At 38.8% G+C, this 26,865-nt stretch overlaps 1 protein-coding gene across 1 annotated transcript in view; it reads left to right on the top strand.

Moving 5' to 3' along the window:
• Positions 1-2,947: 2,947 nt before the first annotated feature.
• myo3a (myosin IIIA) overlaps positions 2,948-26,865 on the top strand; it is a 391,513-nt gene continuing 367,595 nt past the window's right edge. The window contains exons 1-2 of the mRNA XM_072254428.1: positions 2,948-3,115; positions 9,864-9,998. Coding sequence (XP_072110529.1) covers positions 2,948-3,115; positions 9,864-9,998 — 303 coding nt within the window. The remainder of the gene's footprint in view (positions 3,116-9,863; positions 9,999-26,865) is intronic.

Below are 26,865 nucleotides of genomic sequence, written 5' to 3' on the forward strand. Positions count from 1 at the left end.
GATGGCATGAACATTGACTTCTCTAACTTCCGCTAACGCCCCACCTACCCCTCGTACCCCATCCGTTATTTATTTTTATACACACATTCTTTCTCTCACTCTCCTTTTTCTCCCTCTGTCCCTCTGACTATACCCCTTGCCCATCCTCTGGGCTTTTCCCCCCTCCCCCTTTTCTTTCTCCCTGGACCTCCTGTCCCATGATTCTCTCATATCCCCTTTGCCAATCTCCTGTCCAGTTCTTGGCTCCATGCCTCCCCCTCCTGTCTTCTCCTATCATTTTGGATCTCCCCCTCCCCCTCCCACTTTTAAATCTCTTACTAACTCTTCCTTCAGTTAGTCCTGATGAAGGGTCTCGGCCTGAAACGTCGACTGTACCTCTTCTTAGAAATGCTGTCTGGCCTGCTGCGTTCGCCAGCAACTTTGATGTGTGTTGACAGAAACATTATACTTGTTTGTTTACTTATGAGAAAAAGATCCAATATTACATGTATTTGCTGGAAATAGTATGTGACCCTTTGCCTTCAGCAACTGCAGTGACCCCCTTGTACAGCATTAACTTCAACTAAACATTTCCGGTAACTGTTAGTCAGTCCACCACATCGGCTTGGAGGAACCTTAAACATTCTCCATACAAACTTGTTTCAGTTCATCAATGTTTCTGGGATACCTTGCATGAACAGCCCTCTTCAGGTCATGCCACAGCTTCTCAATTGGTTTAAGGTCTGGACTCTGACTTGGCCATTCTAAAACACAAATTTTCTTCTTTTTAAACCATTCTGTTGTAGATTTACTCTTGTATTTTGGATCATTGTCTTGTTGCATCATCCAACTTCTATTAAGCTTCAGGTGATGGACCACTACCCCAACATTCTCCTGTAAAATATCAGGATACAATTTTGAACTCATTGTTCCCTGAATGATTGCAAACTGTCCAGGCCCCAAGGCAGCAAAACAGCCCAAACCATGGTCCTCCTTTCAAGTCCAGTCAAGTCACTTTTATTGTCATTTCAACCATAACTGATGGTACAGTACACAGTAAAAAATGAAACAATGATCCTCCAGGACCATGGTGCTACCTGAAACAACCCAAAACTACACTAGACCTCAGGTCTACATGGGACTATAAAAATTGCACAAAACCGTGCAAGACAGTACAATAATTAATAAACAAGACAATAGGCACAGTAAAGGACAAATTACAATACGATAATAAATGATGTAAATGTAAACAATATTTTAGCAGGAATTGAGAAAGAAATGAGCAAAAATTGCAAAGAGAGTGGAATGGTTTTCAGTTGAGTGTGTGTGTGTGTATGTAGGTTGGTGTCAGACTAGACTCTGGGAATTGAGGAGTCTAATGGCTTGGGGGAAGAAACTGTTTGATGTGCAGTGTCCCTTTTCCTCCAAACACAACAATGTGCATTTCTGCCAAAAAGTTCAACTTTTGTCTCATCTGTTCACAGTGTATTGTCCTAGAATCATTGTGGAACATCCAGGTGATCTTTGAAACGTGAGACATGAAGCAATGTTTTTTTGGGAGAGCAGTGGTTTCTTCTGTTGTGCCCTTCTATAAACACCATTCTTGTTCAGTGTTTTTCTCATAGTAGGCACATAAACAGAGACTTTTGCAAGTTCTAGAGATCTCTGCAGATCTTTTGTTGTTACTGTTGGGTTCATTTTCACCTCCTTCAGCACTGTATGTTGTGGTCTTGGTGTTTGCAGGACACCCACTCCTAGGGACAGTAGCAACAATTTTTCTTACTGGGGACTGATAAACACTCAGGTCTTTAGAAATAGTTATGTAGCCTTTTCCAGCTTCATGTATCTCTGCAATTCTTCTTCTAAGGTCTCCTGAAAGTTGTTTTGATCAAAGCATGATGCACATAAAGAGATCTTTCTTGAGAAGCGCAAGCTGTCAGTAACCTGACTTTGCGTATCTTTTCTGAAGGGCAGGGCAGCTCTACAACCCACATCTCCAATCTCAACTCATTCCAAACAGCTTTTGTAGAAGGCTTTACCCCAGAGGTTTACAAACCTTTTTGAACCTAGACTGTGATTGTTTAAATGGTGTACTCAATAATGAAGAGAAGAAGTACAATTGTGTGCGTTATTAGTTGAGACAGAATTTGTTTGTCTATTATTGAGATGAAGATCAGTCCACATTTTATGAGTAATTAATGCAGAAAACCAGGTAATAGCAAAGGATTCACAAACTTTTTCTTGTAACTGTACAGCAGAGCCAAGAGGTCATGACTGATAATATTTCATACTATCCAACTTTATTTAACATGGCTATCACTACCGAATCTAGCTTGTTGAATGTACCTTTTTCTAATGAGTACAAAACAGTTCAGAATCAGAATCTGATTCAATATCCCTGGAACGGTGTGAAATTCGTTGTTATGCAACCGCAGTACATTACAATACATAAATGATTGTAAGAAGCGTATGCATGTGTGTGCCTTCAGGATCCTGTACCTCCTCCCTGATGATAGCAATGGGAGAAGGTTGGCCTGCAACAAACAATTCTATATTGAAGAGCAGACTATCTGTTTGGATGGAACTGACCAACAACTCTGATAGAGGCAGATGCCAAGTTTTTAAGCTCACCAGTGGGAGGTGGTGCTTTAGCACTGCTGGCCCGCCACCTCGAGGGAGTCTTGATCATAAGCGGGCTGAAACTCCTGAAGACAGGTGGCAGATCAACTGATGATCCCACTGGTGATAGCACAAGACAGTTAACATCTTAGTCCACATGTTTTTTTAACTCTAATGTGCAAAACAGCCGCGGAGTTTCATATGTTCATTAAAGCCAGATCACGCTTTGATTTTCTGTCATGGGTCATTGATTTTTAGTCAAAATACGATTTTACTCATTGGCTATTAGTTAACACCAATGGACTTAATTGTTTCTTTTTCATTGCCGTTCAGGAGGTTGCAGTTAGGAATGCTCCCGCTAACTGGAAAAACGATCGTCTTTGACACCTTCCCTGATCCCTCTGATACCTGGGAGATTATTGAAACCATTGGCAAAGGAACATATGGCAAAGTCTTCAAAGTATTAAACAAGAAAAATGATAGCAAAGCTGCAGTTAAGATTCTGGACCCAATCTATGTGAGTAAATGCACTGATGTTTGCTGTGCGCTACTTCCTTTTGCAACTTAAATCAACCTTTCCCATATCCAACCCTTTCTATGGTAGTGTATTGGTTAGCCCGATGTTATTACAGCCCAATGAATTCTGGAGTTCAGAGTTCAATTCCAGCATTATTCCGTAAGGTGTCTTTATATCATCCCAGTGGAATGTTTGGATTTCGTTCAGCTGTTCCGGTTTTCTCTCACAGTCCAAACATGTACTGGGTTGGTTAATTGGTCATTGTAAATTGTCCTGTGGTTAGAACAGGGTTAATCTGGGTTGTGGGGCTGCTGGCATTGTGTGGGTCGAAGAGCTGTATAGCTAAATAAATAAATAAATATAATCGGATATAACATTATCTGCATTATCCACATTATCCATACTATTCTCTCTCTATGTGTAATCACTGATCAAACATGCTATTCTACAATGGATTGCTGATGGTCTTCTGAATTTTCAGCCTAGATCTGAACAAAAGAACAAAAGCTGTCCAGAGCTAGATATCCCATTATTACTATTGATTCCAACTTTCAGAAGTCATTTCAGCATTTATTTTCATTTGTTTCAGTCATTCTCTGACACATTAACTTGGCAGTGATTCATAGACAGAACTGGCTGAAAGGCAGCAATAAAACAAGTCTTCGATGCAAAGGTAATTCAGGTTGAAATTGGTGAAAGTTTTTACTTTGGAAGTCTTTGCAGAACACCTGTGCCAGTAGTGTTGAGCACCATCTGACAGGATTGTGACAAAGTGGAAGAACAAAATCATGAGTATAATGAATGTCACACTAAGCTTAAACATGTATAAAAAACATCTAAGTTACTGGACTAGCATTCAGAGATCTGGACCCTTAATTCAAAGACCGGAGTTCAAATTTCACTACAGCTGAAGGGAAATTTAAACGTAAATAATTTAATCTGTAGTAACACGTTTCTCTTAGTAACAGTGACTGTGAAACTGATTAGTGGAAATCCTTTGATTCATTAATGTCCTGCAGAGAAGGAAATCTGCCATGCTTACTTGTTTTATAGTATCTGTGTCACAGCAGTGTAATTAACTCTGAATGGTCTGCTGAAATGGCCTGGCAAGTACCAGTGGAATTGGGGATGGACATTGAGTACAGCCCCTTACAATGCTGTCCCTGTCTAGTGAATGAAGGGACTGAAGGAGAAAAAAAGTGTTCTTAGAATTAATGACACAATGTAACAAGAACTTACTTTAATACTTTGCAGAAAATCGGGGAATGGAATACCAAACCAGATTACATTTGACCTTATTACATTTTTAAACATTCTAAAACGCCTGAAGAGCTGCAAAGCGGGTGCTAAAACAGTGTGGCTGGGTGGTGTAAGGCAGAGGATCCACACCACCAGATTATCAGCCATTAAAACTCACCCAAAATTTTAAAATAAGGTTTGAAAATCAAAAGTCATAGTGAGCGGAATCAATTAGTAAAACAGGAAATGACTGAGAATGATAGATGAAGTGAGAGAAGAAATATAATTATTTACTTGACAGTTCTGGTGAGGGTCATCGAACTTAAATGTTAGCTTTGGTACTGCTATTGGCTTATTACTGTCCCATATACCAAGATAGAGTGAAGAGCTTGACTTGCATATTGTTCATGCAGATGACATCATTGCACAGTGCATTGAAATAGAACAAGCTAAATCAATAACAATGCAGAATAAAGTGTAAAAGCTGCAAGAGAAGTGCAGTGCAGGTCAGCAATAAAGTGTAAGGTCATTAAGAGGTAGATTGTGAGGTCAAGAGTCCTAGATAGACACTTGACCTCACAATCTACCTCATTATCATCTTTTCTTGGATCAGAGGACACAGCCCCAGAATACAAGGATGTGCCTTTAGAACAGAGATGAGGAAGAATTATTTAGCTAGGTGGTGAATCTGTGGAATTCTTTGCCACAGATGACTATGGAAGCCAAATCAATGAGTACATTTAAAACAGAGGTTGAAAGGTTCTTGATTAGTAAGGGCGTCAAAGCAGGCAAGAGAATTGGGTTGAGAGGGATAATAAATCAGCCATGATAGAATGTTGAGACAGACAAATTCTGCTCCTATGTCTTATGGTCTTATCTACCTACCACACAAGAGATGCATTATAGAGTATGATAACAATGGGATAGAAGCTGTCCTTTAGCACGGTGATACCGTGCTTTGAAGCTTTTGTATCTTCTGCACAATAGGCTTGAACTGAAGTTTCACTTTCTGATCCCTAAGAGGTGCTATTGTGGGAAGTAAAAGAATGTTAAAACTGTCCTTCATTCAAACAGAGAAGTATTTAATTAAGATCTATTACCTTGGGTGAATGTGGGGGATTGGGCCCTTGATGGTGAATGGCCATAAATACATATTTCTCTGTTTGACCTAAGTGAGAGCAATTCTTTTGTTTCAGAAAGCACTTGCATCTTATGTCCAGGATTTCTCCCCTCCCTTTAACCATTGGCTTTCCTTTGTCCTGTCCATTATTTGTAAATAAGTACTGTATGGCTGCTAAAACCTCTGGTGCCCAGCATCACTTAAAGAGCAAAATACGTAGGTATTTGTCTTAGTCATATGTATGTGTGACGTACTCTTCCAATATTTAGTGACTTCGATAGAAACAAAGTCTAGAAGCAGATTTTTAATATTTCTATATATCAAATAGCTTCATGTTTCTATCAGATTACAATCACAGCACATCACAGAAACCAGCCTCTCCTCTATGGTGTCTGTCCATACTTCTCAATGCCTCAGTTAAAAACACAATCAAAGACCCCCACCCACACTGGACATTCTCTCTTTTCCCCTCTCCTTTCAGGCACATACCACCTAAAAGCATAAAAGCACATACCACCAAGCACAAAGGCAGCTTCAATCCTGCTGTTATCAGACTATTAAATGGACCTTTTTTATTGTAAGATGGACTTGAACTCACAATCTAATGCATTATGATTTTGCACTTTATTATTCACCTGCGCTACACTTTCTCAGTAGCATGTACACTCTCCTCTGCACTGTTTTACCTCAATGCACTATATAATGATGTGATCTGTATGAACGGTATGCAGTACAAACTTTTCACTGTATCTTGGTACATAAAAATAATATTCCAATACTTAGTATCATTTGGGAAATCCAAGCAGATGTTTCATGTCATTAGGCCCCCTTGTACAATTCCCACATCAGGCACACATTAGTTTTTTTTTTATTCTTTGTGAGTGACCTTGGACCACCCCACCCAGGATGACTGTCAAAGGACATTTCATGCTCTTTACATCACAGTGTTCTCCAACATAGGTAAAGTATTTAACATCTACCCTCTACACTGATACAATTGCCTAACACACTCTGACCTCAGTCCTCACTCTAAACTGCTCCCACCACCATATGCTGCCGTCCCAATCAACTTCTTTCCTCAAGTGAAATGCTCCAGGCCTTGGGTTCAACTGGTGCACAACCAAAAGGACCACTAGTGCTCTTTTTCTGCATTGGTGCTGTGTAAATGATGCACTGGAGTCTGCAAACTATCGACTCACTTATATGAATAGTATCCACGGCTGAGGGAAAATTTCTACACAAGGTCCCTAAGAGTAAAATATTTTACATAAAAACATAACAACAAATAAACAAAAGCAGACATAGATCATTCCCTGCACAAGACTGCTCCGTTGTCCAATAAAGATGATAGATAACCTTTATGTGAACACCATTTTCCTGCGCTAAACTCCCCCATTCTACTTTCCAACGAACAGCTCTGTACCTTGCCAAGGATGACAGCTACCTTCCACCTTTCTCCAGATACTCTTCCCTCTTCTCCCTGGGATGTAGTGTAATACCACGAGCACATTCTGTTATGCAGAATCACCAGTTCACACATATGAGTTTACAAAGGAAGATATAACTTGATTATTTGAAAGTGTCAATGAATGAAATTTAGTTCTGGGAAGTAATTAAGTTAATAGACTTAAACATTTTATTGTATATCTATTTTAAACAACATCAATGCTATTAACTTTTTCATCAGTACAATAACCCTGCAAACCAAATGCCTTGAAAGAGTACACTTTGCACTGTCTGTGTCAATTTACCACTGCTGAGGGGTAATTGACCATGGCTCTATTAAAAACACATTTGAACTATGGTTATATTTTACTATTATTTTGTATCAGGAGGATGAGGGTTTTCTTAAAATCAAATGTGTAAACCAGGAAACAAATAATCAGTCTAATCCGCAAACCACTGAACCTAACTAATTACTTCTAGCTTGGTTTCTTGTGGATATTCTAAATTCTGTCTTGGTGATTGGTTTGTTTTTGACTTCGGAAATTGTTTGCAAGATCTGATGGCATTTCTGTCTGTGAGAAATATGTAGATTACGTAAAGAAAACTGGAAAAGAATATATCTAATGTAAAGTACACCAAATACAGAAAATAAGGTTTATTTAACATTACAAGTATATATTACCATATGTACTGAAATTGAGGGTGCCAGGATTTATTGATGTTTAGTTAAGTTTATTTTCACTGTAGGAATTAAACCAAAGTTTGAGATAGGACACTTCTGCATGAACCTAGTGCATTAACAATGTCTGGGATGCAATGCAACCTTAGAAACGAAAAGGCATCAAATATTGTGCCAAATCCACAAGTTAGAGTTAATTAGGTTTCTCTGTACACAATATCTATTAAAAATAGAGGGTGCATCAATATCTGAAGATTAATGGAAGTAAAGGCAGATGATATTGGTGGAAGCAATTTCTCTGGATCTAGGCAATATTTGAAAAATAACACATCAATCATATAAATAGGTTATTGGTGCAGTTTTGAATTGTATCTGGGCAGAGGTATAATAAAAATAAAGATCAGGTATGAAAGGAAATTCAATGAGCAGAACTACAGCAGTGAACTGTCTAAAAGACATGTCTGAGAAGAAGGAAAATGGAAATAAGGTGAAAATTAGCGAAATGGTCCAGGAAGAGGATGAAGGACAAATATCCATTATTGCTGTACACATGACATAACTTAAGACCATAAGACAATAGGGACAGAACTAGGCTATTTGGCCCATTGAGTTTGCTCTATCATTCCAACATCATTGATTCATTATCTCCCTTAGTCAAATTCTCCTACCTTCTACCTGTAATGTTTGATTACCTTACTATCAACTTCCACTTTAAATACACTTAATGACTTGGCCTCCACAGCTGTATTTGGCAATGAATTTCACAGGTTTCACCACACTCTAGCTTAAGGAATTCCTCCTCCTTTCTATTCTAAAGGGACATCCTTGTATTCTGAGGCTGTACCTTCTGGACCTAGACTCCCCACTATAGGAAACATTCTCTCCATATCCACTCTAACTAGGCCTTTCAATATTCAATAGGTTTCAGTGAGATCCCCCTCCCCCACCCCATTCTTCTAAACTCCAGCAAGTACAGGCCTAGAGCCATGAAATGCTCCTCAAATGTTAACCCTTTCATTCCTGGGATCATTCTTGTGACCCTCATCTGTACTCTCTCCAATGCCAGTACATCCCTTCCTAGAAAAGGGGAACAAATCTGGTCACAGTACTCCAAGTGTGGTTTGACCAAAGACCTAAAAGCTTCAGCATTACATCCTTGTTTTTATCTTCTAGTCCTCTCAAGAAGAATACTAACATTGCATTTTCCTTCCTTACCTGCAAGCTAATCTTTAGGGAATCGTGCATGAGGACTCTTAAAATCCATTTATACCTTTGATTTCTGAATTTTCTCCCCATTTAGAAAATAGTTCACCACCTTATTCTACTAAAATGCATCCTTACTGGGGCAAGTTGTGAGTGGGCAAAGTTAGCTTGCAGGGCCTTAGACTGAGAATAATAAAATGAGTTATGAGTCAACAGAATACTTGTGTAAAGTGAGAGAAAACTGGGAAAAAAAAAACATCTTTCTTGTTCTCAAACTTCAAAAGTGGGGCCCAAGTTTTTAATATTTAGGGATTGAAAATATCAAAACCACTGAGCCGTTATTGAAGCAGAATTCAAAGACATTTGGAGAGACAGAGTTTATGAGGAGGGTGATAACATTGTTTGGAAAGGGTGTCAGATAAAGGAGGGAGGTGAGAGAAGAGCAGGAGGCAGAGGAAGGAGCTAGGTCAACATTTAGGAGGGAAGCACCTTTACTGTTGAGCTCAGTCGTAGACATAAAATGTCAATTTAATTCAGCATCATGTTTAACAAGGCACTGGGGCCAAAACACATCTCCCTGTCCTGTACTGTTCTATGATCTATAATTGCATTGTCTAATAGCATGATCCTTTGGCCCATCATGAACGTGCTGACCATTGATTTCCCATCTATTTGAATTGCATTTTCTGGTACATGGCCTCTATGTTTTTGCAATTGAGGAGGTCCATAATGGACAAGAAACTTATTAAGGGGACTAACACATGAAGAAAATCTCATCTGAATGAGGTACAAGGGACTTGTAATTACTGACAAAATCATCTCCCAAACAGCTCTTTCCATAGACTAGTGAGAAAAAAGCTTCAAATTGTTAAGAATCTTCTTAATCTTTTAATTGCATTGGATCTTTTATTCATATTTGGAATGCAGTTTTCGAAGGTCGTTAACGTAATTTCATCTTGTATTAAGAAGCAGGTTTTGAAAATTTAGGCCCGAGAAGATAGTGTAATTGGCAGACTTTCTATAGATATTTCAAATGTGTTAATCATTCTTATTTACTTTAGGACATTGATGAAGAAATCGAGGTTGAGTATAATATTCTTCAAGCGCTCTCAGATCATGAAAATGTTGTCAAGTTCTATGGAATGTACTATAAGAGGGATGAAAGGAATAAACATCAGCTTTGGCTTGTACTAGAGGTAGGAATTCCTGGCCTTACAGAAATTACCTGATATTCTTTTCTGACTGGAGTGACAAATCTTAATTTCATGTGATTAGATATTTTTTCCCTTAATGGGTACTGGCATAAAAGTTATTGAAGGAAATGAGGAACACCGTTGTTTCCAGTAAAAAAAAACACCACAATACATTTGAATTTGACATCCATGAATAGGGTTTTTCCTATAGATTAAATGTTGTTTACCAGATAACTCTATTAGATTACAATGAAAATGATGCAGTATTTTGTTATTCTGAATTTTTAATATGAGCTATATTGTAAATGGGATGAGTTTTAGAATATCCCCCACCCAGTCTTGTTGACAAAACTACATTCGTGCAATTTTCTCCGAGTATTGAAGTTTGCAGTTTCTGTCTCACAATGTTTCAATGTTCCAATAAAAGATATCAATGATATCATTATTGTTCCAAAGAACCAGAACACAGCAATTGAATTTCATGATTATCAATCATAATATTTCTTTATTAAAATGTACATCAGAGTAACTAGCATCATCAACAAACTTTGTCATAATTAACATACAAAGATACAAAGAAATATTCAAAAAGGAAGACATTTTAAAAAATACCTCTGTATTAGAGGTGGCATGTCATTTAGCAGAATGTGCACATGCCATTCATGGAATAATCAGGCAAATTATTTAAATTTTTTAAAAATTCTTATTAATTATTGCTCTAAATTGAATCTATCTCTGACATTCAATCTTTAATTATTTATTGATATACACTTCTCAGTTATTTCAAATCTTCAATGTAACTCTTGTGTGCCTTCATCCATATTAAAAATTAAAGTGTTTCTTTCTTTCTTTCTGATACTTACTTTATGAAATCTTTTTAATAACCTCACAACCTTATTATCTAAATGTGATGCTATTAAAAATGTGCGAGCAAATGGTAGCAGTAAACCTTTGCGTTGTAGATGCTTCACTGTTAGCTGAACTGTATCAGCAAAAGACTGCTTTGTATTCTTGCTAAAAAAAAAATCGCAACTTCTAAATGTTTAATCTCTTTCATTTGTAAGAAAGGAAACAAAAAGCTTCCACACAATTATGGTAGCAGGTTGAATGCCATTCTCATATGGCCTAAATTCAAGAGCTATGCCTGCTTTATAATTTTGCATCTTCAAGCTGATTGTGAATTGATGGGAGTGATTTCTGCAGTTATAGTCCATTGTGTGATACTGCAGTAGAAAACAAAGCAATGGATATAATATTTTTTTGATAGAAGCAATGGCTAAAAGTAGTGAACTGAAAACCACAGAACTGTAATTGCCAGAAATTAGAATTTCTACTTCCTATTACAATGGTTCTGGAAATAACCAGCAGGTCAGGTAGCAACTATGAAGAAAGAATTGAAGTTAACACTTAATGTCAATTACCTTTATCAGAACAAGCACAGTTAAGAAATAAGTGTTTTTTTGAAGTTGCCTAGGAGGAGAAGGGATGAATGGAACAAAGAGAATGTTTGTGATAAGATGGAGACTAAGAGATCTTAACAAAGAAAGATGATGACAATGCCAGTGTAAAGATACGAATTGCATACGATCTACCTGAAAAATAATACAGAAACAGATGAACGGCTGGAGGAATGAAAGATATTCATCACATCTCACCACAAATACCTATTGTTTACTGACTAACACAGGGCCTCAATTAAGCAAAGCCTCGGTTTTGATGTATTAACCCTTCTTTTCAAAGGTTGCATGATCTTGCCAACTTCCAACAGCATATCTGAAAACTCCCCTAGCTTAAAGGTATCAACACTACTCAAATTAATTGTTCCAGCAGTGATTAACATGCCTTCAGTTTCCAAAGCCTTAAGCTCTGGGATTCCCTCTCTGAGGAGATGTCAGGAGTAAGTTTTTTACACAGAAAGTGGTGAGTGTGTGGAATGAGCTGCTGGTGATGGTGATAGAGGCGGAAAGGATAGGGCCTTTTAAGAGACTCCTGGATGGATACTTGGAGCTTAGAAAAATAGAGGCCAATGGGTAAGCCTAGGTAGTTCTAAGGTAAGGACATGTTCAGCACAGCTTTGTGGGCCGAAGGGCCTGCATTGTGCTGTAGGTTTTCTATGTTTCTATGTTTAAACTTCACTGTTTTTATATCATGTTTTCCCACCTTTAAAATGCTCCAGTACAATACTCTATCATGCAATATTCTATCATGAACAATATTCTATCATGCTTATGCCTTGTGAAGTGAGCCTCTCACTAAACGATTCCTACGTTCTGGTCATTGGTAACACCAGGATATTGCTACTCGACTGATGGTGATAATGCCATTGAATGTCATGTGTAGGTGATTGGATACTTGTGGGAGATGGTCGCTATCTGGCACTTGTGCAGCACCAGTATGACTTTCCATGGAAGATGGATGTCTGCCTTGCTGCTAGCAGGCATGGACCAATTCATTCACTAAAGAAAGAACAGAATTAAAAATAGTGCAAACATCAGTCAACATTCTCAGTTCTGACATTACGATGGAAGGAAAGTCATTGGTGAATCAGCTAAAGATAACAGACCCTATGAAATTGTCCTGAAAAATGTGGTTTTCTGGCCCTGGTCTGCTTAATCTCCAACAACTCCAATTATCTTCCTTTCTACAGAAAATGATGTTCAAAGTTCAAAGCAAATTTATCATCAATGTGCTTTTCACCTGATGCTCATGAACTCCAGTTCCTCCAGAACTCCTTCACAAAATGTTTAGTCAAACGATGCCTTGATGAGAAGGGAAGTCACTCCACTCCTACCTTACCTCTAGAATTCAGGTCTTTGGTCTATATATGGACCATGGCTGTGATGTGATCTGGAACTGAGTGATATTGGTGAAATTCAAACTGGACATCATCAAGAAGGTGATTAGAGAATAGTTTTTTTCTTGATAACACGAACAATGATACCTTCCTTCACTTCCTAATGATTAAGACCATAGACTGGATTTGTTTTACTTTGCCTGAACAGGACACAACTCAGCAAGGTGTAATTGTTATGTGGAATTGAGTGTTTAACTGATACTACAACAGCTGAAGATGCGTATGATTCTTCAGCCTTCCCTTTGCTCAACCATACTTTCTGGTCTTCATTCTTTAAGATTAGCTGTGGCATGATTTGTACCATTTACTTTTTATCTCAGATAGGAATGTCAGTCACAAACTGTAAAGACCACTTACCTATTAAAACTTCAACACTATTGAAATCTTTTCCTATCAAGAGCCATCTGGCCTGTTCCTTGCCAACTGCCTTGCATATATTAACACAAAATATTCTGGAAATGAGAGCAGCACACATAAAACGCTGGAGGAACTCAGCAGATCGGGCTGCATCTATGGAAGGAGATAAACAGTCAATGGTTCAGGGAGCATGAAATAATAACTGTTTATACCCCTCCATAGACGCTGCCTCACCTGCTGAGTTCCTGCAGCATTTTGAATTGAATCAAATCGAATTGAATTGACTTTATTACTTACATCCTTCAAATACATGAGTAAAAATCTTCACATTACGTCTCCATTCAAATGTGCAATGTGCAATTATAGTAATTGATAATAAATACTATGTACAACAGGATAGTCAATATAACATAGAAATACAGTTGCATCAGCATGAATTAATCAGTCTGATAGCCTGGTGGAAGAAGCTGTCCCGGAGCCTGTGGGTCCTGGCTTTTATGCTGCGGTACCGTTTTCAGATGGTAGCAGCTAGAATAGATTGTGGTTGGGATGATCTTTCGGGCCCTTTTTACACATCTGTCTTTGTAAATGTTCTTTATAGTGGGGAGTTCACACCTACAGATGCACTGGGCTGTCCTCACCATTCTCTTCACAGTTCCCATACCAGGCAGTAATGCAGCCAGTCAGGATGCTCTCAATTGTGCCTCTATAGAAAGTTCTTAGGTTTTGGGGCCCCACACCAAACTTCTTCAACTGTCTGAGGTGAAAGAGATGCCGTTGTGCCTTTTTCACCACACAGCCAGTATGTACAGACCACATGAGATCCTCGGTGATGCTTATGCCGAGGAACTTAAAGCTGTTCACCCTCTCAACCCCAGATCCATTAATGTCCACAGGGGTTAGCCTGTCTCCATTCCTCCTGTAGTCTATAACCAGCTTCTTTATTTTTGCAACGTTGAGGGAGAGGTTGTTTTCTTGACACCACTGTGTGATGTAGGCTGCCTCATTATTATTTGAGATTAGGCCAATCAGTGTAGTGTCGTCAGCAAACTTAATTAGCAGATTGCAGCTGTGGCTGACGACACACTCATGGGTATACAGAGAGTAAAAGAGGGGGCTTAGTACACAGCCTTGAGGGGCACCTGTATTGAGGGTCAGAAGGGCAGAGGTGAGGGAGCCCACTCTTACCACCTGCCGGCGATCTGACAGGTGTGACGCCTTGCGTACTCTTCATTTTCAAGTACCTTAAGGCTTTAGGAAGACAGTGGAGATTTAATCACACCTATCACAATGAGAAAATCTTCCACAAAAGGCATTGTAGAAGTGTTCTATTTATTTTTTTAAGAGCATTCATTTTACTAGAAGCTGATATTCACTATCATAAGTGGACATCTCAGCACCTGGTGACCCTGTGTTCTCTCTCTCTGACGTTAGAACATCTCTCATGAGGGTAAACTCTCGCTAGGCAACAGGACCTGATGGTGTACCTGGTAGGATTCTGACAACGTGCCAATCAATTGGCGGGTATGTTCATAGATGTTTTCAATCTCTCATTTCTACAGTTGGAAGTTACACCTGCTTCAAAAAATTAACAATCATGCCAGTGCCCGGAAGAGCAGAGTGAACTGCCTTCCTGACTGTTGTCCTGTCGCACTCACATCTGTGGTGATGAGGTACTATGAGAAGTGGGTTATGGCTAGAATCAACTCCTGGTTAAGCAAGGACCTGGACTCACTGCAATTTGCCTATCGCCACAGTAGGTCACCAGTGGATGCGATCTCATTGGCTCTTCACTTGACCTTGGATCACCTGAAAAATACTAATACTTGCATCAAGCTGCTGTTTATTGACTACAGCTCAATGTTTAACACAATTATTCCTACAGTTCTGATCAAAAAGCTCCAGAACCTGGACCTCTGTACCTTTCGCAACAAATGGATCCTCGACTCCCTCACCGGAAGGCCACAGTCTGCGCAGATTGGAAATTACATCACCACTTCGCTGATAATCAACAATGGCGCACCTCAATAATGTGTGCTTTGTCCACTTCTCTACCCTCCCTGCACTCATGGCTGTGTGGCTAGGCATAGCCAAAATGCCATCTGTAAATTTGCCGAAGTCATAACTATTGTTGACGGAATTTCAGTTGGTGATGAGAACGCATACAACAGCGAGATAGATCAGCTGGTTGAGTGGTATCGCAGCAACAACTTTGTGCCCGACATTAGTAAGACCAAAGAATTGATTGTGTACTTCAAAAAGTGTAAGACGAAGGAACACACATCAATCCTTATCAAGCAATTAGAAGTGGAAAGGATGAGCAATTTCGAGTTTCTAGGTGGCAACATTTCTGAGGATCTAGCTTGAGCCCAACATATCGGTGCAGTTACAAAGAAGACACGAAAGTGGTTATATTTCATAAGGGGTTTGAGGAGATTTGGGGTAAGTCGCCAAAGACACTCACAAATTTCTATAGATGTGCTGCGTAGAGCATTCTAACAGATTGCATCAGCTCCATCATGGGCACCAGCCTCACTAGTATCCAATACTTCTTCAAGGAAAGCTGCCTCTAAAAGGCAGCATCCATCATTAAGGATCACCCAGGACATGTCCTCTTCTCATTGCTACCATCAGGAAGGAGGTACAGGAGCCTGAAGGCACACACTTAGTGGTTCAGGAACAGCTTCTTCCCCTCTGCATCAGATTTCTGAATGGACATTGAACCCATGAACACGACCTCACTAATTTTAGTTTCTTTTTGCGCATCTTCTATATACACTTCTTACTGGAATTTCAAGTTATTATTAAGTATTACAATATACTACTGCTACATAACAACAAATTTTATGACATATGCCAGTGATATTAATTCTGATTCTGGTTTAAAAATGTGACTATTTACTTTATCTGTGCCCCTCATATTTAATATTCCTCTATAAGTTTACCTACACCTTCAGGCAATGAAGTCCATGTCTATCAAGATCTTCCTTATAACTGAAGCAGTCCTATTTCTGGAGCACTTCAGGCCTTAAAGACATTATTAGCACCAAAATGGTGTGAGACATTTACAAGAAAGGGTCTTGGCTGAGGAATTACAGCTCTGCGGAGACTGTGTAGGCAAAGGTTTTCTTTAGAACTAAGGAGATTGAGGGAAGATGTAATTGAGGCACACATAATTATGAAAGGCTTTGACAGGGTTAACTGAAAAAATCTATTTCCTTTCATAGAGATGCCAGCAACCTGGAGGCATAGATTGAAGTTAATTGGCATAAGGATTAGCGGGGAGTTGAGAAGAAATTATTTCTCTCAATGTGTCACAAGGAACTCCGTGTCTGAAAATCTGAAGGGTGCTTGTATGACCTAGAGAGCTGGTAAATGGAATTGTTCATTGCAAAAACATGATTCCATAGATTTTGATTATCCAGTGATCCCACTGGCCTTGATTGTAATGACACACCAGCAGTTGCCAAAGTACCGATCGAATTTACAATGTTAGTTTGCAAATTATCACACAAATACACCTTCCACTTCCAACTGGGACAGAGGATAAAGTTGCCGACCACCCCTCCCCACTGCCCCTCCTCCACCCTGGAGCACAAAGCAATATGCACGTGGAAATCTGCAGCAGATTGGTTGCCTAATTTATACAATAAGCTGTCGTCTTATAATGCCTGTATTGAAGTTCAGTTTTTTCAGCATTGTACTGTAAAATTTCAACTCTTCAGATCGTGTAAGGCTTAGTGTTCATAGAATATAAACTAGGACAGTGCTCACTGAAGCAAGAGAATGGCAGAGGAACATTTCACGTCATTAATGACCCACGGCTGATGTTCTGTGCAACATGCCTCACAGTTGGATTGGATCTACGTCATTACAGAGGAGGCTATCAAGTAGAATATCATTACAGCCATGTGTGTCCAAGCTGCCCTTGAATAGCAAGGAAAGTCCTTGAGCACCCCCAGCTGCTTGGCCGTGTTTGAACTCTTTACCTAAAATTGTTCATCTGTGCTTATCACGATGCAACAGACTCACGGATGTTTTGCAATAGGTGAGATTAGATTTATCACAGAAAACTTTAAAATCTGTTTGATATTTATTCAGATAACAGGTAACTGTGAAGAATATTTTGAATAATTATTTTTCACCATTTGTAGAAAGGAATTATTAGAATTAAATGCATTTGTTAAAAAATGAGTACTTTGTAGTAAATATATTTTCCTTGGTTTTCTTCTCTGGGTAATTTAGGTAAAATATTTAGTTGGAGATCAAATCACCAGTCTCATTTTTTATTTTTACCAGCAGTTTCATCAGAACCTGAGGAATAGTTTATCTTGAGACTGATATTTTTCAGGAACAATCTTAAAATAATAAAATCTAAAATAGTTAAATCAAGCGCAGCAGTGGTTACCTTAATTGAATATGGCTCTCAACCCCACTAAACGTCCAAATGAAAGAAAGTAAGCATCCTCTGAGATGTTTGCATACTCTATTTGTGTCAGAGTGAATCACTTTAACATACTAATACAGTGGTCTCCAACCTCCGGGCCGCAGACTGATACCGGGCCACGAAGCATGCAGGGGTGCAGCGGTAGCCAGAGCGCATCCAGCACATCTTTAAGAAAAAAGCCGAAATAAACAAGCTAATTAATTAGGTGCCACCCAGAAGCCAGTCTTCATTAGAGGAACTGAGGTGGAGAGTGTCAATAACTTTAAATTCTTCGGCATTAAGGATTGACGTTTCTCTCTCTGAAAAGTGTCAGAGGATCTGTCCTGGGACCAGCACACAACTGTCATTACAAAGAAAGCACGGCAGCGCCTATACTTTATTAGATGTTTGTGTAGATTCAACATGTCACCTGGATCCTGACAGCCCTGTCTTTTCAGACTGTCTGGGCTGGCGTTTAAATTGACCAAACAATGGAACAGCTAAAGGCTCCAGCACCCTGGAAAGAGGAGTGAACATCGCGTAGAGCAAGTGAAATCAGCAATCGCCTCTGATCTGGGCCGACATTTATCTGCTGGGCAGCACCTAATTAATTAGCTTGTTTATTTCGTCCTTCTTCTTAAAGATGTGCTGGGTGTGCTTTGGCTACCACTGCACCCCTGCATGCTTCACGGCCCGGTATCGGTCTGCGGCCCGAAGATTGGGGACCACTGTCTAATATATTCCAAATGTAAGCCTTCTTATGCTTGACAGTAGCAAACAGAGTCTATGTATTATTGACTTATCCCTGAGGATTTAACTTTATTGAATCAGCCTGTTCCAATAGCAGTCACCATTTTGGTGTTTGAAATCCTTGGTCCCTTTAGCACTTACTATCTTTGTGAAGCAAAATAGTTCACATTATGCAAACATCACACATTCTGAAACTAAATGCCACCTTGTTCGTATCAAAAGTTTCAGCCTTTATTTATTTTTTTTTGTAATATAATTTTTATTGAATTTTCAAAAGGAATACATGAAAAAATAGAATCTACCCTCCCCCCCCCCCCCATATATAGTTCTACCTAAAAAGAAAGAAAGAAAAAAGAAAGAAAGGAAGAAAAGAGCCGCCTGGGTATTGGAAGGCTTCCACATGCTCCATGGGATTCAAAATAAATTTGGTATAATTATTCGTTACTTTCCCCAAGTGACCAAAGTCTTTATCGGAGCACTTAAATATGCCATCCTATCTTTTGTAAATAAGGGCGCCAAATATTCAAAAATGTTACATATTTGTCTCTTAAATTATAAGTAATTTTTTCGAGTGGAATAGAACTAGCCATTTCATTATTCCAACGATCCATACTTAAATACGAATCAGATTTCCAAGTAACTGCTATAGTCTCCTTAGCTACTGCCAATGCAATTTTTATAAATTCTTTCTGATATTTATTCAATTTAAGTTTCGGTTTTATCCCTTCAATATCACCTAATAGAAATAATACAGGGTTATGTGGAAGTTGAGTTCCAGTAATTTGTTCCAATAAGATTCTTAAATTTATCCAAAAGGGTTGAATTTTAAAACAAGACCAAGTAGAATGTAAAAAAGTACCAATTTCTTGATTACACCAAAAACATTTATCAGATAGATTTGAATTTAATCTATTTATTTCTTGCGGTGTAATATATAATTGGTGTAAAAAATTATATTGTACTAATCTAAGTCGAACATTTATTGTATTTGTCATACTGTCAAGACAAGGTTTTGACCAATTTGTTTCATCAATATTAATATTTAGATCTGTTTCCCATTTTTGCTTTGACTTATGGGTTCCTTGTTTAATTGTCTGTTCTTGAATCAAATTATACATACAAGAAATAAATTTTTTAATTTTCCCTTTTTGTATTAAAATTTCAATTTCATTAGGTTTTGGCAAAAACATTGTTTGACCCAGCTTACCTTTTAAGTAAGCCCTTAATTGAAAGTAACAAAAGAAAGTATTATTAGATATTTTATATTTATCCTTTAATTGTTCAAATGACATCAATATACCTCATTCAAAACAGTCTCCTATAAATTTAATCCCTTTTTGGTACCAATTATATAAAAGTTGATTGTCCACTGTAAAAGGAATAAGTCTGTTTTGGAACAAAGGCCTCCTTGCTAATAGAGATTTCTGTGTTTCATTATCAACTATCTTATTCCATAGATCAATCAAGTGTGTTAATATAGGAGATTCTTTCTTTTCCCATATCAATTTAGATTCCCATTTATATATAAAATCTTCAGGTCTATTTTCTCCTATCTTGTCTAGTTCTATTTTAATCCATGCTGGTTTTCGATCATCGAAGAAAGATGCAATAAATCTAAGTTGATTTGCTTTATAATAGTTTTTAAAGTTTGGAAGTTGTAACCCTCCTAACCCAAATTTACATGTCAATTTTTCCAATGATATTCTTGACATTTTACCTTTCCAAAGAAATTTTCTCACACATTTATTTAACTCTTGAAAAAATTTCTGTGGCAATTGTATTGGTAATGTTTGAAACAAATACTGTAATCTAGGAAATATATTCATTTTTACAACATTGACTCTACCTACTAATGTTATTGGTAATATCATCCATTTGTCAAGATCTTCTTGAATTTTTTTCAATAGTGGTAAATAATTAAATTTATATAAATTCTTTACATCATTATCAAGTCTTATACCTAAATACTTTATACCATTTACCGGCCATCTAAATTGGGTTACTAATCGACATTGACTATAGTCTCCTTTAGTAAGAGGTAAAATTTCACTTTTATCCCAATTTATTTTGTAACCTGATACCTTCCCATATTCATCCAATCTAGAAGATAATTTATGTAACGAATGTTGTGGGTTTGTTAAATAGATCAAAACATCATCGGCAAAAAGATTAATTTTATATTCCTCCTGATTAACTCTTAAAACTCATAATATCTGGATCAATTCTAATTAGTTCTGCTAATGGCTCTATCGCCAATACAAATAAAGCAGGTGATAGTGGACAACCTTGTCTAGTTGACCTTTTTAACTGGAATGGTGTTGAAATTTGAGAGTTTGTCACTACTTTAGCTTTAGGGTTAGAATTTAAAGTTTTAATCCAATTTATAAAAGATGTTCCTAACCCATATTTTTCTAGTACTTTAAATAAAAAATCCCATTCTAATCTATCAAATGCTTTTTCTGCATCCAAAGCTACTTCTATACTCTTCTCATCCCTTTTTTGTGCCAAATGAATTATACTGAGTAGCCGGGTTACATTATCTGCCAATTGTCTATTTTTAATAAATCCTGTTTGATCCATATGTATTAATTTTGGTAAATATTTAGATAATCTATTCGATAAAATTTTTGCTATTATTTTATAATCCGTATTCAATAAAGAAATAGGCCTGTATGATGTTGGTTTCATAGGATCTCTGTCTTTTTTTGGCAATACTATTACAATTGCTGTTGAAAAAGATTCTGGAAGTTTATGTATTTTTTCTGCTTGACGTATTAGTTCCATAAAAAGAGGAAATAATAAATCTTTAAATTTTTTATAAAATTCAGGTGGAAAACCATCTTCTCCTGGAGATTTATTACTTTGGAGTGATCCTAAAGCTTCTTCAACTTCTTTTAATGTAAAAGGCATATCTAATCCCTTCTGTTCTTCCAAATTCAATTTTGGAAGAGAAACTTGTGATAAAAACCTTTCTGTCTCGTTAACATCATTTTGGGATTCTGAGCCAGGCATTTGACACTTCCTTGTCAACATCTAGTCTGCTTAGATCATGTGGATGTCTTCCATGGAGGCTCATGCTCTTCCACTGGTTAACTTTTTCTTCTATAGTGATAATTTCTTTATTTTTCTGGGTTATGCTTTCATTTAAGTTTAGTGGTGTGTACTTCTTATCAGAATTACATATGCTCATATGAAGTGCTGAGTCCTGTTTTCATTGATGAAAATACAGTGCCTATTTTAGGTCAATAACTTTTCATCAGTGCAGTTAGAAATAAAACATGTTTTAACTTTCTTAGAGGTGAAAAGATGGAGAGAATAATCAGAATATGATGGTGGTTAAAGTGGGGAGGTGATGGTGAAGTTTGTTAACTGGAGATCCTCTGACTGGAAGAAATGCTACAAAAGAAGATGAGTGGAAACAGAAGAGAAAATAGAAAAAAAGTGATTTCGCTCCACCCTTGGAAGTTTTCATATTTTATTGTTTTACAACATTGAATCACAGTGGATTTAATTTGGTTGTTTTTGACATTGATCAAGGCTCGCACTGGACTTAGTCTGGTGAGGAGGGTGAGAGGACACCCAGCAGGACTGAAAAAAACAAGACCTGACAAAGGGTGGATGAGCTCCTTGTGAGCCAACGGCCATCTTCCGTGGAAGAGATTAAAGCCTCACCACGTATCTACGAATCATTTGCTATGCACCTAGCTAGAAGAGACATGATGAATTTGGGCTCTGCACCGTGTACCTGGACCTGCCCAAGGCCTCCCACCTGAGGAAGGGCCGAGCTCAAAGAAGCGGCCAACACGGCCTCGGGCTCGAGTTTGGCGGGGCTGCAGCGGGCAGTGCAAAGGCGGTCAGCGAGAACAAACTGGAGGAGAGGCTGTACTCCATGCTGTCACAAGATCGAAGAAGATGGAGGTGCATAGCCACCAACCCCGGATTCGGGACGGCACCCACTGACTGACTGACTGACAACAGAAAAAGACTCTTTCATGTCGAAATGAAAACAGATCCCTACAAAGTGATCTAAATTCATTACAAATATAATGCACAAAAATTATTGATTGCATAAGTACTCAGCTTTAATATGACACACCACCAGTGCAGCCAATTACTTTTATAAGTCATATAATTAGTTAAATGGAGATCACCATGTACAGTCAAGGTGTTTCAGTTAATTGTAGTAAAAGTACACCTATACCTAGAAGGTACAACTAATGGCGAGTCAGTACCCTGGTAAAAACTACTCTATAAAGATAAAAGAACACCCAAAGAAGCAGCAGGAAGAGGTTATTGAAAAACACAGTCAGGCAATGGAGACAAGAAAAATTTCAAGTCACTGAATATCCCCTGGAGTACAGTTAAGTCAATCATCAAGAAATGGAAAGAATATGGCACAGCTGTAAATCTGCCTAGCGTAGACCGTCCTCAAAAACTGAGTGACTGTGCAAGAAGGGGACGAGTGAGGGAGGTCACCAAGAGACCTATGACAACTCTGGAAGAGTTACAAGCTTCAGTGGCTAAGATGGGAGAGGTTGCACATACAGCAGCTGTTTTCCAGGTGCTTCACCAGTTGCATCTTTATGGGAGAGTGACAAAGAGAAAGCCACTGTTGAGAAAAACTCACATGGTATCTCAGCTAGAGTTTGCCAGAAGGCATATGGGAGACTCTGAGGACAGCTGGGAGAAGGTTCTATGGTCAGATGAAACAAAAATTGAGCTTTTTCGCCATCAGGCTAAATGCTGTTTGGTGTAAATCAAAGACTACACATTATCAAAAGCACACCATCCCTTCCATGAAGCATGGTGGTGGTAGCATCATGCTGTGGGGATGCTTCGCTGCCGTAGGCCCTGGAAGGCTTGCAAAGGTAGAGGGTAAAATAAATGCAGCAAAGTACAAGGAAATCCTGGAGGAAAACCTGATGTAGTCTGCAAGAGAACTGTGACTTGGGAGAGGATCTGTTTTCCAGGAGGATGATGACCCCAAACATAAAGCCAAAACTACACAGGAATGGCTTAAAAACAACAAAGATAATGTCCTGGAGTGGCCTAGCCAGAGTCCAGCCTCAAATTCAAATGAGAATTTGAGGCTGTACTTGAAAAGGCCTGTTCACTCATGATCCCCTTGCAATCTGACCAAGCTTGAGCAGTTTTGTAAAGAAAATGAGGAAAAATTGCAGTGTCTGGATGTGCAAAGCTGATAGAGATGGATCCACACAGACCCAAGGCTGTAATTGCTGCCAAAGATGTATCTACTAAATACTGACTTGAAGAGGTTGAGTAATTAGGCAATCAATTATTTTGTTTTTAATAATTGTAATAAATTTAGACCAATTTTTAGAAATTTGTTTTCACTGAGACACAAGAGAGTCTTTTCTGTTGATCAGTGTAAAAAAGCCAAATTAATCCAAACATGAGGAATTTTGTAGATGCTGGAAATTCAAGCTACACACATCAAAGTTGCTGGTGAACGCAGCAGGCCAGGCAGCATCTCTAGGATGAGGCATCCCTCCCCCTCCTGTCTTCTATCATTTTGGATGTCCCCCTCCCCCTCCCACTTTCAAATCTCTTACTAGCTCTTCCTTCAGTTAGTCTTGATGAAGGGTCTCGGCCCGAAACGTCGACTGTACCTCTTCCTAGAGATGCTGCCTGGCCTGCTGCGTTCACCAGCAACTTTGATGTGTGTAGCCCAAATTAAATCCACTCTGATTCAATGTTTTAAAGCAATTAAACATGAAAACTTCCATGGAGGGTGAATACTTTTCATAGATACTTTATATCCTTAGAAGTTATATCTAATTGTTGTGTATTTTTTTAATGTCTGTTATTCCTCTTCCTCCTTCTGTCCTAGCTAATGTGAATCTAAATGTGTTTGATTGTACAGAACGTTTTCTAAAATTTCTCTTTTCAGATCTTAATTTTCTTTGTAAATTTTCCAGATCAGTTTTGGAACAAGATATTTTGCCAAAAGAATATGTTAATATGGGTATAGCAATGTGTTTATTGCCTTAATTATATTTTTACTGTTCAGCTCTGTTTGGCAGATTTCATTAAACCTTGAAGTAAGTTCTGTCTAAAGTTTTCCCCTTATTGCAATATGATCAATTTTCTCTACTTGTTGAGTAACAAAACTCACATAGCCAAGACACTTATATGTTTCATATTCATCCATCAGTTGTATCTTGCTGCTCTGTTTTATATTCTACTAGTGTCATAAGGTGGTGGCTGGGAATGGACCCAAGTGCAAGACACAGACACTGAAGTACTAGGGACAGGACTAGGATACAGGGTGAGGGCTAGGACATGGACAAGAAAACCGGGAACCCGGAACAGGACTGGACAAGAGAGCTAGGAGCCCCGGCTTGGACTCCGAGCCCGAGACTGGACAAGGACCCAGAGCCTTGGTCTTGCCTCGGGATCGGACCCCAGCACTAGGCGAGGATGTGACTCTGCTGGCAGGCAGGATGAGGCTTGAGTCTTCAGACTTGAGGCGAGGCTGGAGACCAGGGACTTGAGGCTTGGGGTCTTGAATCTTGACTTGAGGCTCGGATCGGCTAGAGACCTGGGGTCTTGAAGCTCCTCCTGGGCAGGGCGTGGATCTCCACCCGACGGAGGCAAGGAACAGGAAGGGACAGGACCCACCGCAGGGTAATGGCAATCTGGCCTGGCTTACCCAACGGAGGCAAGGGACAGGCCCCACCGCAGGGTAACAGCAATCTGACCTGACTTACCCAACGGAGGCAAGGGACAGGAAGGGACAGGCCCCACCGCAGGGTAACGGCAGTCTGGCCTGACTTCCCCTGCGGAGGCGAGATGAGGCAAGAGTTACCAGCAAGACAAGGCAAGGCTTCAAGCAATGCAAGGCGAGACAAGAACTTCAGGTGAGGCGAGAGTTACCGACAAGACAAGGCAAGGCTTCAGGCAATGCAAGGCGAGACAAAAGCTTCAGGTGAGGCAAGACAAGGCAAGGCTTCCGGCAAGGAAACAGAAGGTAGGGGAAGGGATACAAGGAGTAAGGACAAGAACAATCCAGCAGCCACACCCTGGTCTGTGGAGCTATTTATGCAGCCAGCCCCAACGGGAATCAGCTGCCTCAATTAGTGCTCAACAGAAACAGGGTAGACAAGAAAACCTGGAGCAAGGGTCAATGGACTGGACCGTGAACCGGAATGCAGACTTCACGGACCAAACCATGACAACTAGCTCTATTGCACCTTTCTTTATGTTTAACGTTCTGCATTTCTCTAGTCCAAAGTTCATGTTTATATCTTTCGCAAACAGTTTTACTAGCTGAATGAATTACTTTACTCATGCAGGTGCATATAATTTCAAATCATCCTTGTAAAGAAGGTGTGTTAAGTTATAAATTGTTTGTTTTTTTTCTGATACGATACCCTGTTTTCATCCAATTTAGTAAATCAAAGAATGGTTTTAAAGCTAAACAGAATTATGGTAGGCTTAGAGAGTCGTGCGGGAAAATGCCTCAGTTTATTTTCATAATGATGGTTGTTCTTCTTTGGTTGCTAGTAGATAGCGTGATTAGAGTACACCAATGCTTCATCAGATGTTGAGAGAATTTCACAAATATTGGGTGTAGTTTATATATATAAAGAGCATCTATTAACCATGAGTGTGGAACAGAATCAAATGCTTTTTGGTAGTCAATATACAACATGAAAGATTTGTGCTTTTCCTCCGGGCTTGATTTAGAATTACAGAATCTATTATCAGTTGTTCTTTACAGCCTTTCATACTCCTACAATATCCTTTCTTCTCTTCTGTAAGTATATTGTGGTTATCTAAATGAGTGGTGATTACTTGCAAGATGTGACAATTTTATAACAGTAATAAGACAATATTGTGATTTCCTCTTTAGCCAAGAGAAATTTTACATTATGTCAAAAATTCAGGCACTTTTACAGGATTTTTAAGAAAGTTGTTGATATGTATCAATAGATATGGATGAAGACAAGTAAATATTTTATATCAATAATTATGAATATTATCACTGACGGTACTTTTCTAGTTGGTATTCTTTATAACCTGATCCAGTAATTGACCCCCACCTTCTCCTTCACCGTTCCCCCGTTCCCATCTCCCTTTCTCACCTTATCCCCTTACCTGCCCATCACCATCCTCTGATGTTCCTCCCACTTCCCTTTCTTCTGTGGCCTTCCATCCTCTCCTATCAGATTTCCCCTTCTCCAGGCTTTTATCTCGTTCACCAATCTACTTCCCAGTTCTTTACTTCACTCCTCCCACTCCTTCAGTTTCACCTATCTCCTACTACCATGTACCTCTTCCCTTACTCCCTCCGCCTTCTTGCTCTGACTTCTAATCTCTTTCTTCCAAATCCTGATGAAGGATCTTGGCTTGCAACGTTGACTGTTTACTCTTTTCCATAGATGCTGTCTGGCCTGCTGAGTTCCTCCAGCACTTTGTGTGCATTACTTTGATTTTCAGCATCAGTAGATTTTCTCCTG

This window comes from Mobula birostris, chromosome 3 (assembly GCF_030028105.1).
Source record: "Mobula birostris isolate sMobBir1 chromosome 3, sMobBir1.hap1, whole genome shotgun sequence".
NCBI classification, from domain to species: Eukaryota; Metazoa; Chordata; class Chondrichthyes; order Myliobatiformes; family Myliobatidae; genus Mobula; species Mobula birostris.